This window comes from Oncorhynchus mykiss, chromosome 7 (assembly GCF_013265735.2).
Source record: "Oncorhynchus mykiss isolate Arlee chromosome 7, USDA_OmykA_1.1, whole genome shotgun sequence".
Lineage (NCBI taxonomy): Eukaryota > Metazoa > Chordata > Actinopteri > Salmoniformes > Salmonidae > Oncorhynchus > Oncorhynchus mykiss.
The window spans coordinates 48,634,386-48,650,021 of record NC_048571.1 but is presented as its reverse complement, the minus strand read 5'-3'; the positions used below and the strand labels follow the sequence as shown (position 1 = coordinate 48,650,021).

Sequence of the window (15,636 nt, the reverse complement as noted above, 5' to 3'; positions counted from 1 at the left end):
CAACTTATTGTGGGAAGGTTGTGGAAGGCTACCCAAAACGTTTGACCATAATTTAAAGGCAATGCTACCAAATACTAATTGAGTGTATGTAAACTTCTGATCCACTGGGAATGTGATGAAAGAAATAAAAGCTGAAATAAATAATCCTCTCTACTATTATTCTGACATTTCACATTCTTAAAATAAAGTGGTGATCCTAACTGACCTAAGACAGGGAATTTATACTAGGATTAAATGTCAGGAATTGTGAAAAACTGAGTTTAAATGTATTTGGCTAAGGTGTAAGTAAACTTCCGACTTCAACTGTCATTTTTTTTGAAAAGGCACATGTAGCCTACATATCAATGCATACACACAAACTATCTAGGTCAAATGGTGGTGGTGGGGGTGGTGGTGGTGGGTGGCGGAGTTAGGGGTGGTGGTGGTTTGTTGTGGGTGGCAGTGGGTTGTAGTGATGGTGGTGGTGGGTTGTGGTGTTGATGAGTGATGGTGGTGGTGAGTGGTGGGTGGTGAAGGTGGTGGAGGACATGGGTGATGGTGGTGATGGCGGTGGTGAGTGGTGAAGGTGGTGGTGGGTTGTGGTGGTGATGGGTGATGGTGGTGGTGGGTGGTGGTGGTGGAGGTAGCTGAGGATAATAAGGATATGGCCGGAGCCAGACATCCCTGGAAAGAGCAGTAAAATCAGATGATTCAAGTGGACATCAGACTCCCTCCACTCCAAGCCAGCACTAATGGACTAATGGACTTAAAACCGAGAACAGTCCCTAATTGGAAACCAACTGGCTGATCATGAATGTTGTGTGTTTATTGTTTATTATCCAGACTCTGTTTTGGATGTAATTGCGGTTAAACAAATCACAAACAATAACTCAGTCACATTGGCCTCATGCGGCCTCATTTTACATGTGTTGATGGAAACATAAATCTTCTCCATGTGTTCAACTAAATCAAACTGGCCAACCTGGTGAAGGTTTCTCAGATGAAAACAGGGAATCACTTTAAGTTGTGAACCCTGGTGAATCTGGCTGTTTGGGACTGTCTCACCTCATAAAAGAGCTAGAGATAGTCGGAGAGTTTCTAAAGCTCTGGACGTATGGGGGACTCAGTGTGCTGTCAGTGTGCTGCTGTAGCCACAGAGGTTGTTCTCGGTCACCTCTAAGGGTGTTTTCACACTTGGTCCCTCTTTCAGCCAATTTTTGTGCAGTGTGAACACTCCAAAGGAACTCAGACCCTTCAAAAGAGCCCCCAAAGCGAATCGAACTGAAGTGGTTTGAGTTCAGTTCGCTTGAATTCCTCAGTCCGGTTCTCTTTTTAGGGCAATGTGAACCCAACTCTCCCCAGGCTTGGGGACTGCAACACCGTTTCTCCTCCATTAAACCTCACATTGGTCCCACGAAAGAGAAAAGATGATAATGTTCAGGTTTGCAGAAAAACCTTTTTGGGATATTGATTAGAGATTGTCAAGCATGCACAGAAATATGTGTTCATTTTTTGTTCATATTATTTGTTTGCAATATATGATCTACAGGCTAAGAGCACTTCATAAGCAGTTTATTTGATAGTGGGGTTTGAATAGTGTGAGAAGACACCAACATATTGGGTGAGAATCACAACATAGAATAGATTTTCTACCCTGTGTCTTAAAGGGGCAGTAGCCTACGTTGGGAGTACAATATTCAATTTAATTTGTAGTTTTTCTTCTGCTATTTATTCTGTTACCAATAATATTGACGTACATGTTAATAGTATCTTCTGATTACAATTATTATGTCAAATCCTTTAACTAAATGCAATATATTAGCTTCCAAAATATAATCTATTAGCTTCCAAAATGTAATCTATTAGCTTCCAAAATGTAATCTATTAGCTTCCAAAATGTAATCTATTAGCTTCCAAAATGTAATCTATTAGCTTCCAAAATGTAATCTATTAGCTTCCAAAATGTAAGTACACTTCCAGAAAAAAGGTTTCCAAAAGGCTCCGCATAGGAGAACCCTTTTGGTTGCAGGTAGAATCATTTTTGGATTCAGTTTGAACCCTTTTGGGTTCCATATAGAACCCTCTGTGCAAAGGGTTCTACATGGAACCTAAAAGCATTCTACCTGGAACCAAAGGGGTTTGACCTGGAACCAAAAATGGTTCTTAAAAGGGAACCTTTTCGGTTCTAGATTGCAATTTTTTACTAAGTGTGTAGGTATATCTAGCTGTTCTGATGTAATGGCTTGCCCTGTACTTTGTAAAAACCCAGAGTACATTGAGTGAATGTTGGAAAAATATCCTTTATCCTTTCTAAACATAGAAATGTGAATGCAAAGAGGACACATACCACAAAATAGTGAACTGGCAAAAGAGTTGAGTCCTAATTCAAATGCAAGGGCAGTGTGAATACAAAGGGAACTGAGTTATTTTTTTTACCCCAGAGTTCACTTTAAAGAGGACTGAGATCGGTTATTTTAAAGAGGACTATATGTGAAAACCCCCTAAGACGAGAGATAAAGAACTAAATCCCTTCTGCTCTCTTCACTGGCTAGCTGTCACAATGGAACGGCCCAGTCAGCCAAGCGGTGTTGCAGGGAGAAGAGGGCATTTAATACCGCACTGGGCCACAGATGTGATGCACACACCCCCCATGGTTAAGGAACATAACTATTTTACTACAGCTAAAGGCTATAACCGAAGCATGCGCTTGCACACACACACACACCCACACGAACCGCCGGGGTGTCAGTAAACCCAACCATCTGACGCTGAATATGAAGGAGATGAAAGGAGATGAAGGGGTGTTCATTTCTCCAGCAGGGTGGTACAATCCTATGCCTCCCCTCATCCACCCTGCTCCTGTAGTCTGTGTGTTTGTGTGGGTGAGTGAATGAGTGTTTTTTTGCTTTGGTGGAAAATCTGCCCTCTTGCCGACTCGTTGGTGAAAGGCGATTTCAGTAATCCGGGAGTGTAAGCCGCGCGATACAAATGGGCGTGAGGGAGCTCTGTGGTGGCCCAGAGAAAGCTATCTCTGGCCTGGACGTCTGAACAGAGGCAGCACACAGTTTCCAGGAGCATCCTGGAACCATGGAGCTAACATAACTAACCACACTGGCAGAGCTGCCATATAATGCCAACAGGAATGGAGATGGTTTGTCACTTCTAAGACAGTTAACTGGTGAAGCAGCGCTGTGTGTGTGTCCATCTGTCTGTATCCTCTTGTCTGTGTGTCTGGATTTCTGTCTGTGTAGAGTTTTAAGGCGTACCAGACCAATCACGTGGCGCTGCATCACCACTCAAATCATTCTCTTTACCTGCTGAAGGTCCTTGATAGAAACTACCAGTGTGGTGTTCTGTTCAGCCCTTCATAATGATTGTACGAGATCTATTCTACCCTTCTCTTCAGTTGCCTAGGTGAGTGACCCTTAGACAAACGTGGGATGTCTGGCTAGAAGATGTCTTTGGCTTTGGCTCAAATAAAAGTAAAAAGCCTTATGATCCGCGGGAGTGAAAACAGGGCTTGAGTTGTTATTATCAGAATTGACGATTAACTAATTTCTAGTTTACAACACAGGCATTAGCGACTACCAACTGAGAATAGGATATATACAGCAGCTTTTTAACATTTCAAAAAGACAACTTCGACTTAACTGCACATCAGTAGTTCTTGATAAGTGTGATAACTGTCACTCACTCTGACAAGCATTTGTGGGAAGGGTCCTCTAGAGTTTTCGGGCACATTGATTGGTGGGATGACCCAGTCTCGCTTCTGTCGTCTCAGACCATTGGCAGAAGAGCTTCTTTGATGTTTCCGTGGAAACTTGATAACCCTGGGATTAGAGTCCCAGGCCCTTGCAATCATATCCTCCACTCCAATCTGAAAAGACAAGAAATCAACACATACTGTACATTGGCTGACCTACAGTATTCAACAATAACTTGAGCCAACTACACAATGTAAAGTCTCAATAGAAAGGACTGGTGTCAATTAATTATTAGTTCATCTTCTAAAAGTGTAGAGTATTGAAAGTACAGGTGACTAATCCGTCATGAAAATCAACCTTGTCAGGTGACAAGGAACATAATAAAACATCTTTTCACTGTTTCTTGAAGATAATACAACAATGAATGAAAATAAATAAATTGTCCAATTTAAATACAATCCATGATTTTGACTCTTCACCTTAACGCAATTGGCAAATCACCGAAGAGGACCCAGCCTTAGCATGAATTTCAGGTATTAGTCCTGCAGAAAGCTTACCAATTGCCTCTGCACAGTCCACAGAGGTTGACTTCTATGTCTTTATCCAGCAAAAATCTTCTCAGTCTGAAAAATCACAGTTGGATGTCTCCAACTTGACCTTCTGAGTCTCAGAACTATCCTGCTCCGTGTGACGCATTCCGTGACATATCCCCCTGAAAGAGGCCTTACTCCAAATGAAAATGGATTGATGAAATATCACTTCAATAACAGCAAGATCAGAATGTTAGGAGGACCAACAGTCATCCTGCAGTGTGTGAGATCATTGGCGATTCACTGCTATTATAAGCAAAGACTAGTTTCCCAGAGCATGAGGCCTAGTGGTTAGAGCGTTGGACTAGTAACCGAAAGGTTGCAAGTTCAAATCCCCGAGCTGACAAGGTACAAATCTGTCGTTCTGGCCCTGAACAGGCAGTTAACCCACTGTTCTTAGGCTGTCATTGAAAATAAGAATTTGTTCTTAACTGACTTGCCTAGTTAAATAAAGGTTAAAAAAAAAAAAAAAAAAAAAAAAATGTACGCATGTAAATATTGTTAGACAAAAGAGGAGAATAAAATAAACATGTTTTTAATTATACTGAACAAAAATGATAAAACGCAACATGCAACAATTTAAATGATTCTACTCAGTTACAGATCATAGGAGTAAATCAGTCAATTTAAATTCATTAGGCCCTAATCTATGGATTTTGCATACACGGAAGGGAGCAGTTCTGGTTGGGGCTGGGAGGGCAAAGGCCAAGCACACGCACTGGGGAGCCAGGCCCAGCCAATCAAAATGAGTTTTCCACCACAAAAGAGCTTTATTACAGACAGAAATACTACAGAAATACTACAGTTTCATCAGCTGTCCGGGTGGCAGTTCTCAGATGATCCCACATGTGAAGAAGCTGGAATATGGTGGTCCATGTCTGGCGTGGTTACACCTGGTCTGCGGTTGTGAGGTCAGTTGGATGTACTAACAAATTCTCTAAAACGACGTTGGAGGCGGCTTATGGTAGAGAAAGTAACATTAAATTCTCTGGCAACAGCTTTGGTGGACATTCCTGCAGTAAGCATGCCAATTGGGGCGGCAGGTAGCCTAATGGTTAGAGCGTTGGACCAGTAACAAAAAGATTGCTGAATCGAATCCCCGAGCTGACAAGGTAAAAATATGTCGTTCTCTCCTTGAACAAGGCAGTTAACCCACTGTTCCCCGGTAGTCCATCATTGTAAATAAGAATTTGTTCTGACTTGCCTAGTTTAAAAAAAGGTAACATTTAAAAAAAATTGCACGCTCCCACAAAACTTAAGACATCTGTGGCAGTGTTGTGTGACAAAAACTCCACATTTTTGAGTGGCCTTTTACTGTCCCCAGCACAAGGTGCACCTGTGTAATGACCATGCTGTTTAATCAGATTCTTGATATGCCACACCCGTCGGATGGATTATCTTTTTTTGGGATCTTTTATTTCAGATCATGAAACATGGGACCAAGACTTTACATGTTGCGTTCATATTTTTGTTCAGTATACAATACACTTTACCTAATCTTAATCCCTCATTTGATTTTGGGGATTTTTTCTTTCATGTTTTATCTCCTCATGTTAACAGGTACATCGCACACTGGTGTAAACACATTGTAAATCTGTCCCTATGTGTTTATAAGACATACTGCATACATTGGTAGACCTCTGGGAAGTGTATATGGTATCTATCCAGTGAGGGTTGCTGTGTCCTCATGCCTGAGATGGTAGTGTTTGTGTGACCCAGTGATCCTGCTGTTTCTCCTGCTCCCCACAAACAGAGACATGCATGCTGCTGTAGACTTGAAGCCAAGCAGAAATCCTTCTGTTAAACCTACTCAGAGGACACGCACACACCCAACTCAAACTTGAATCACCGGCGGGCAGGTCAGCTTATCCATACACATACGGTTTGTCAGACAGAGAGACAGATGCAAGCTAAACCTGAGCAAACATACTGTATATTTCCCCCCCTTTGTTTTAATTCTTCACGGCTTAGTGGATTTGACTACAGGGCTTTACAGCAGGCCTCCTGATAGCAGCAGTGATGAAGGTAGCCCGGCAGGAGAGAGAGGGGAGAGGGGGGAGAGTGAGGGATAGGGGACCAGATGTGGTGCCCAGATAAGATAACTCTCGCTTCAGCTCTGCTCATCCACAACACTCACAGGTACCAACACAGGGGCAGTGGTGCGAGATGCGAGCGTGCCATTACTTTCATGGGTGGCAGGTGGAAGTAGTGTGTGCGCGTGCATGCGTGAATTTGTGTGTTTGACATAAACAAAGAGAAAGGAAATAGGGGGAAGAGAAAAAAGACCAATAAAATGTGAAATCCTATATTGATAGAAAGCAGAGAGGGTGGAGTTGATATGTAAAGATGCTGCTATGTGAGGATGAGTAAGGATGGTACCCATGATGCTCCAAGGCTTCCCTGCCTCTTGCATAGAACCTCTTTTTCTACCCCATGTGCTTCCTCCCTGATAAAGTCCTTATCGGCACCTCCGATATCTGTTGAATAACTCACACAGTACTGCTGCTCGCCATCATTATCAAAACCTTAGTCTGCTGACGAATGCAGGACATCAGGGCCGCTGATAATGGGGTCGATGCATCTGATCGCTGTTGCATTGGCAAACTCCCACATTCCTCTAAACGCGGTGCCAGGCAGCCACAACAGAGCAAAGAGCCTGTCTATGGATGATACCACTGCAGTGTATCCACGTGACTCACACTCCAAACAGCATGGCAAATTATAGCCCTGCGAAGCTGGCACAATGACAAACATCACCACAATTAGAAAGAAAAAAGGGGAAACTGGAACAGGCTCTTTGTGCTGTGAGAAAGGTGTGTGTGTGTGTGTGTGTGTGCGCGCGCAAGCAGGGATCTTGGAGTGTGAAATCAGTCCCAGAACCACCCGGAGCTCCCTAGGCCCAGAGCTAGCGGGCTGGCCAGCTGGCTGCTCTCTCCTCCCAGCCAGGCTGCATGTCACTGGGGCATCAGTCAGCCCCGCAGCCCTGGAGCTGACATCTGGAGGTTGTCATTCTGAAGAGCAGGAGGCAACACTAAACAGGGCCTTTCAATTACACAATATCAAGTATGTGCTCGTTTCCCTTCCTACATTCACTGTTGATCTTGAGCTGTTCTATTGCTCCTTCATTCTCCCACGCTTATTCTCTCCGACGAGGCCTGATCAGAGCAGTGGTCCGTGGTGAACAGGGGGGGCGACGGGCAGGACAATCAAGAGAAGACGGGTATCCCAAATCTGACCTCTTATAGAATCAAGGGAATTAAAGAAGGCTGCTATGACTATTGATACATTCCTCTTGTGGATGTAGAACTGGGCTGCAATCACAACATAGACTAGTCATCATGACCTTCACTCTCAGACCCTGTATTGCCACCTCACCGACCAATAAGACCCTAGGTCCTAAACCCCTCCCCGCTACTGTACGGGTCTCTGCTCTCTAATCTAACACATACAGGTATTCTGGTGAAGGGGGATAAAAGTAAGACTCAGTGTACTGGTGCATAACGGACTCTCTGCCTCTAAGCTGCAGGAGAAGGCAGACCAGAGCAGCATGAAATTAGCAGGGGGTATGTGCATACAGACTCAGTGGACATGTAGGGCACCATAGCCTGAGTACCTGGCAGCCAGAGTGGCACTACTAATGCCTCATACTCTTAAACAGGAGCTAGACAAACTATGTTCACAGATATAAATGTGCATCCAATATAAACAGATACGCTCTAATGCACACACCAACACATACCAAGCACTATGCACAGTTCATCTAGGAAGAGGTAAATCAAGCCAACTATTAATATAACATAATAACAGGAGTCCAATGAGTCCCTGTACACATGTCTGCTCTGAAACGTAATATATGCAATTACCTGGTAATGGAGCCGTCTATCTTTTAAATCACCTAATATCTTTTGGCTGGTTAAGCACCTTTTAAAATTGTACTGTTGTCATTACATGTTGATTATATTTTGGTGTCTGATTGTTCTTCCCTCTCCCTTTCAACACTATTGACTCAGAGATAGTGGCTCAGATGACAGAGGGGCTCAGATGACACAACTCCGCCACAGCATTTCACACATTTCAATGTCTGTGCCCTCACAACATTCCTGTTTCAGTCAATACTTTTATAACCTCAATCTGCTCCTCACTGAGTAGGAGACATCTATTTTTGAAACTGGGAGCAAGCAATTCTGTATTATCGTTCCGTATACAATAATCTTTTAATCAATACTACAGAACCCTCAAACTCACCTCTGGACCTCGAAGCCAGTTCCAGTCATTTCGTTTTTTCATTGTTCCCCTCTCAGCAGGGACTGATTTAGACCTAAGACACCAGGTGGGTGTAATTCATTATCAGGAAGAACAGAAAACCAGCAGGCTCCGGACAACAGCATCCCCAAATGAAATGAGAAAACAGTTGTGGTAGAATGCTGGGGTAGAATGCTGTTCCACAGTGGCTTTGTTGTTGTTGGTGAATTTGAGTTTAATTGCTTTACCTCTCCAAAGGAAACAGAAGAGGGAGTGAGGGAGGGTGGACACGACATTAGGAGGGCCAGGGATGTGAGGACAGGAATTAGGAGGGCCAGGGATGTGAGGACAGGACATTAGGAGGGCCAGGGATGTGAGGATAGAACATTAAGAGGGCCAGGGATGTGAGGATAGAACATTAAGAGGGCCAGGGATGTGAGGACAGGACATTAGGAGGGCCAAGGATCTGAGGACAGGACATTAGGAGGGCCAGGGATGTGAGGACAGGACATTAGGACGGCCAGGGATGTGAGGACAGGACATTAGGAGGGCCAGGGATGTGAGGACAGGACATTAGGAGGGCCAAGGATCTGAGGACAGGACATTAGGAGGGCCAGGGATGTGAGGATAGGACATTAGGACGGCCAGGGATGTGAGGACAGGACATTAGGACGGCCAGGGATGTGAGGACAGGACATTAGGAGGGCCAGGGATGTGAGGACAGGACATTAGGACGGCCAGGGATGTGAGGACAAGACATTAGGAGGGCCAGGGATGTGAGGACAGGACATTAGGAGGGCCAGGGATGTGAGGACAGGACATTAGGAGGGCCAGGGATGAGAGGACAGGACATTAGGACGTCCAGGGATGTGAGGACAGGACATTAGGACGGCCAGGGATGTGAGGACAGGACATTAGGACAGCCAGGGACATGCACGGCGCTACACCGGGGCTAGGGCGTCTATAGCCCCGTCACAAATCTGTGTAGCCCCAGTAAGGCCCCCTCAAACGTTTTAGTATTTTTACATTTTTACATAAAGAAATATGAAAAAGTTAATAACCAGCCATTTTGTTCCCAATCAGATCCCTGGCTGCATGGGTGTGTACCCTATGACGTGTGTGTGTGTGTTTGTGGTGGTGGTGGGAGGGGAGTCTGGTGTGTGTGCTCGCGCACATTAGGCTATGTTATGTGAGCTAACTTCTAGCTAGCTAGTTGCCCATCTCGCCCAGTTGCAATGGACCGTTTTCTGATCAAGAGAAGAGTGCGGGTAGGAATTGAAAATCCAAACCCTGTCTCCGAGGGGGCCAAAGAAGAAGAGGAAGATAAGAAAGATGAGTCGGCGAGAGAAACTCGTGAGCCACGACGTGAGGGAGCACCAGAGCAGTTTATCGCTGCTAGCTGCTCCACAGCCACCATTAGCTGCACTGTTAGCACAGCCACTCTGATTTAAGCCAGTCACCTGTTGAAGAACCAAGGCGCCCTCTTCTTTGGCGTTATCCAGCCACAAAAGTTAGACAGCAGGATCGCTACTTCAATCGTAGATGGTATGAGGATTACAAATGGTTGGAATATTCTATTTCAAAGGACCGTGCTTTCTGCTTTGCATGCGGCCACTTGCAACGTCCAGGAAACCGTGGTGGAGAGAAGGCGGCATTTACCCACGATGGCTACCAGAACTGGAAGAAGGCCACACGTTTGTTCAAGTGACAGTGTGGAATGAGTGGACTATTCAGAAAGAGTCTGGCTCAACAATATGCAACACTCTAAGTGACGGACATTCTAAACTAGTCAGAGAACAGAGAGTATATGAGAGCAGTTGTGGAGTCATTGCGTTACACTGCCATACCAGGGACTTTCACAGAGAGTATATGAGAGCAGTTGTGGAGTCATTGCGTTACACTGCCATACCAGGGACTTTCACAGAGAGGAGACATAGAAAACGACATGGCTGTCAACCAGGGAAACTTCCTTGAACTTTTACAGTTCATAGGCAAATTCGACAAAACAGTTGCACAGAAAATCTCAGGTGATACTCGAAACGCTAAGTACATGGATCATGAAATACAGAATGAAATACTGGGCAAACTCTCGACTCAACAACCTCGCCTGCCTGTCCATACACGCAGAAAGAACCAAGGCCCTGGATGTCCAGAAGATTATAGACTCATTTGCACTGAACCACAACAGACGCATCGTCCTTCTATAAAAAAAAACACTTGATGAGTAACTGAAAAGCCTTTTATTTACAGACAGAGCGCGCTTGTCCGGTGGTGGGAACATGATTCAATCACTCTGATATGGATGGAACAAGAAGACGCAGGCATATTGTCGGCCAGTCGGCCTTCAAGTATTTTTGCAATAGAAATATAATGGCTAAGATTGTGATGATAGCCAGCTCATTTCACACCATGTGTGCACAGCTGACAGGCATATGGTAAACGCACTTCTCGATGTGGCTGCAGTGTAGATATTATTCCTTTAATTTCTGACGTTGTGATAGACACAGCAGGACGCATGTATACAGTGGGGCAAAAAAGTATTTAGTCAGCCACCAATTGTGCAAGTTCTCCCACTTAAAAAGATGAGAGGCCTGGAATTTTCATCATAGGTACACTTCAACTATGACAGACAAAATGAGGGGGAAAAAAATCCAGAAAATCACATTGTAGGATTTTTAATACATTTGCAAATTATGGTTGAAAATAAGTATTTGGTCAATAATAAAAGTTTCTCAATACATTGTTATATACCCTTTGTTGGCAATGACAGAGGTCAAACGTTTTCTGTAAGTCTTCACAAGGTTTTCACACACTGTTTCCTGGTATTTTGGCCCATTCCTCCATGCAGATCTCCTCTAGAGCAGTGATGTTTTGGGGCTGTTGCTGGGCAACACGGACTTTCAACTCCCTCCAAAGATTTTCTATGGGGTTGAGATCTGGAGACTGGCTAGGCCACTCCAGGACCTTGAAATGCTTCTTACGAAGCCCCTCCTTCGTTGCCCGGGCGGTGTGTTTGGGATCATTGTCATGCTGAAAGACCCAGCCACGTTTCATCTTCAATGCCCTTGCTGATGGAAGGAGGTTTTCACTCAAAATCTCACGATACATGGCCCCATTCATTCTTTCCTTTACACGGATCAGTCGTCCTGGTCCCTTTGCAGAAAAACAGCCCCAAAGCATGATGTTTCCACCCCCATGCTTCACAGTAGGTATGGTGTTCTTTGGATGCAACTCAGCATTCTTTGTCCTCCAAACACGACGAGTTGAGTTTTTACCAAAAAGTTATATTTTGGTTTCATCTGACCATATGACATTCTCCCAATATTCTTCTGGATCATCCAAATGCTCTCTAGCAAACTTCAGACGGGCCTGGACATGTACTGGCTTAAGCAGGGGGACACGTCTGGCACTGCAGGATTTGAGTCCCTGGCGGCATAGTGTGTTACTGATGGTAGGCTTTGTTACTTTGGTCCCAGCTCTCTGCAGGTCATTCACTAGGTCCCCCCGTGTGGTTCTGGGATTTTTGCTCACCGTTCTTGTGATCATTTTGACCCCACGGGGTGAGATCTTGCGTGGAGCCCCAGATCGAGGGAGATTATCAGTGGTCTTGTATGTCTTCCATTTCCTAGTAATTGCTCCCACAGTTTCTTCAGATTTCTTCAAACCAAGCTGCTTACCTATTGCAGATTCAGTCTTCCCAGCCAGGTGCAGGTCTACAATTTTGTTTCTGGTGTCCTTTGACAGCTCTTTGGTCTTGGCCATAGTGGAGTTTGGAGTGTGACTGTTTGAGGTTGTGGACAGGTGTCTTTTATACTGATAACAAGTTCAAACAGGTGCCATTAATACAGGTAACGATTGGAGGACAGAGGAGCCTCTTAAAGAAGAAGTTACAGGTCTGTGAGAGCCAGAAATCCTGCTTGTTTGTAGGTGACCAAATACTTATTTTCCACCATAATTTGCAAATCAATTCATAAAAAATCATACAATGTGATTTTCTGGATTTTTTTCCCTCATTTTGTCTGTCATAGTTGAAGTGTACCTATGATAAAAATGACAGGCCTCTCTCATCTTTTTAAGTGGGAGAACTTACACAATTGGTGGTTGACTAAATACTTTTTTGACACACTGTATCTAGGGCGTACAAGTACATTTTTTTGCAATAGAAATATAATCACTAAGATTGTGATGATAGCCAGTTCGTTTTACAAGTGTGTGCACAGTTGACAGGCATAGGCTGAATGCATTGCACTTCTCGTTGTGGCTGCACTTAGGATATTAATAATGTCATTTCTGACGTTGTGATAGCTATTTCTGATTTTATTGAAAAAATGAGAACTTCCTTATAAATAAGTCATGAAAATCAACAATTCTCTTAGCACCCCCACATATTGGTCAAGCCCCCCCTTACTCCAGGGAGAGAAAACATCCTGGCGCCGTGCCTGGACAGGGATGTGAGGACAGGACATTAGGAGGGCCAGGTGTGTGAGGACAGGACATTAGAATGGCCCTGTATAGGAGGACAGGACATTAGGAGGGCCCTGTATAGGAGGACAGGACATTAGGAGGGCCCTGTATAGGAGGACAGGACAAGGCTCTTCTAGGCCACATCTTTGAGTCCCGTGAGCCCCTGCCTGTCTGCAGTGCTGTTTGGGTCACACGGTAGGAGGAGGAAACCCTAATGCCATCGGGAAGGACACGCACACATACATGCATGCTCTCTCTCTCTACCCTTCAGTAACCATTCACCTAGCTTTTCTTGGAATTAGAGTCTGACCAAATATAGTGGCTAACCAGTGGCTAACATCAAATAGCCATGGGTTTAGGGTTGTAAAGGGTTAACATGGGTTTAGGGTTGTAAAGGGTTGACATGGGTTTAGGGTTGTAAAGGGTTAACATGGCTTTAGGGTTGTAAAGGGTTAACATGGCTTTAGGGTTGTAAAGGGTTAACATGGCTTTAGGGTTGTAAAGGGTTAACATGGGTTTAAGGTTGTAAAGGGTTAATATGGGTTTAGGGTTGTAAAGGGTTAACATGGGTTTAGGGTTGTAAAGGGTTAACATGGGTTTAGGGTTGTAAAGGGTTAACAATATATTGAGCCAGAAAAAGAAGGAGTATGACCATTTGCTGCATGTCTTTCTTGTTTCTGAAAATATTTTTAGTGTCAGAGAAATCCCTTATCCTGAATTATACATTTCCACAATTTAGTTTTTCATGGCAACACATTTAATGAAACAATTTAAATTACTTATGACAACTTTTCTACTGGGGATAACAGCAATTTTCCACTTCGGAATCACCTGCTGACCAAAATTACACACTGCTGCCGGAAAGAAAAGTGTCCGGAAAAGTACCTAGCATAAGTTGTAAGCGATTTCCAACAAAAATGTATCAATTTAAAACATGTAACTGGTTTTCACATTTTCATTTGATTGCTCAAACATAATTATTTCTTGTTCTATTATTGAATCTCTTGCTCCCACGACGTGGGAACATAATTACAAAGTGCTGTTGCCACATCACCTGGTTCCTGCATGCCTCCCTCAGAGTGGAACATTAGCTCAATCAATGTCAATTATTTCATGCCCTCCATTATTGTGCTGGGAGGAGTGGGCAGAATTTTAATCCCAGCTCTGCAATTGCTTTACACAATTCTTGGACGTTTTCTATGATTAAAAGCATGACCTGGAGGGAGCATTAAGCCTCCCACTATTCAACATCTTATTTGAAAAGCAATGTTTGTTAATGATATTGAAAAGCAGAACCTGAAATGTGGTTTTATATAATGTACTTGAGGATCATTGAAAACTGATCTTACCTGAGAGGCTAGAGGTTTTCCAAGTGTATAAATAATGTACGTGTCTCCATGCAATTGTACAACTGAGGTTCAGTACAGTCTGTCAGTAGCAGGGGTGTGTTGGTGTGTCTATACCTAAGGCAAACTTTATAACTTTAGCAGAGTATATATGTTTACCTGACTCACAGGAACAGAAGGCGGGTGGCCAGCCAAGGCCAGCTTGACCGTGGTCTCCCAGATATGAGGGTCATGACCTCCGCGGGCGGTCACCATGAACTGGACTGGATCAGACAGGTTGGCCACCTCCTGCTCCGCGTACACCGAGCCGTCAGGACGCACACTGAAGTTAGGGTCGCTGCTCTCGAAGTCCACAGCCTTGCTGTGCTGACAGTCGTCAAACTTCACTAGAGAGACACAGAGAGACAGACAGAGAGGGAGCGAGAGAGAGAGGGAGGGAGGTAGGGATAAAAGAGAGAGGATGAGGTGACAAATCTGGTGACGTGACTGCTGTGAAATACTGGCATAGCTTTTCCACCTCCCTAAAGACACATCTCTCCTCATCTTGTCTTCTGAGGTGAAGGCAATTTTTAATCTCCATCGAAACCAAAATAGATGTATGAAACAAATCCGTATTTCCTTGCGTTTTTGAGGAGAGACAGGGGTACATGGAAGCTATGTCAAATTAGTGCAGCACACTGAAGCGCTTTGTCTTTCTCAGTCAAGTTTCCCCATTCAAGCAATTACAATGAGCAATAGCTCCTCCCGCCAGCCTCCACTGATTTCGAGAGAGAGAGAAAGAGAGAGAGAGAGAGAGAGAGAGAGAGAGAGAGAGAGAGAGAGGTGGAGATGGCATGGAGCACTTTGATATAGACACTGCAATGACAGATAACATCAAGTTGCCAGCTCAACCACATCAAATCTGAGGGAAAACTCCAAAGCTATGCAGACTGAACATTCACTATCAATACCTTATCTTTTCATTCAGAGGAATAATCAAAGCTTTTATACTTTATTTTAGATTTTAGAATTTCAGGCAAAACACTCAGACATTAATGTCAAGTATTTTTACTTTTCAACATCTTGTTGCTGCTCACACGGACTTGGCATATGCCACCTCCAGAATTGAGTGCTGAAGCATTCTGTCATCGCCAAGTGTCCCAACAGAGTGAGTCATGTAGGTAGTGGCTTGTCAGAGACGGAGGGTATGAAAACATTCTCTCCTGTGGCCGTGCCACTGATAAATGTCTAGGCATCTCTAGTTAGCAGATGGTGCCATCACGGACACCTGAGGGATGCTTCTAGAGCCCAGGCCTGTTTAGTGGAGCCCAG

The 15,636-nt window shown here is 44.2% G+C and overlaps 1 protein-coding gene across 5 annotated transcripts in view; it reads right to left on the bottom strand.

Annotated features, from left to right (window-relative positions):
* The window catches only part of LOC110527925 (cadherin-4), a 243,357-nt gene that overhangs the window by 64,022 nt on the left and 163,699 nt on the right, over window positions 1–15,636 (bottom strand). For 4 of the 5 annotated variants that reach the window (XM_036983417.1, XM_021609553.2, XM_021609554.2 and 1 more), the window contains 2 exons: window positions 14,485–14,711; window positions 3,674–3,856 (listed from right to left, as the gene is read on the bottom strand). In XM_036983417.1, the coding sequence (XP_036839312.1) occupies window positions 3,674–3,856; window positions 14,485–14,711 (410 nt within the window). The remainder of the gene's footprint in view (window positions 1–3,673; window positions 3,857–14,484; window positions 14,712–15,636) is intronic. The other variant, XM_036983419.1, reaches the window with a different exon arrangement.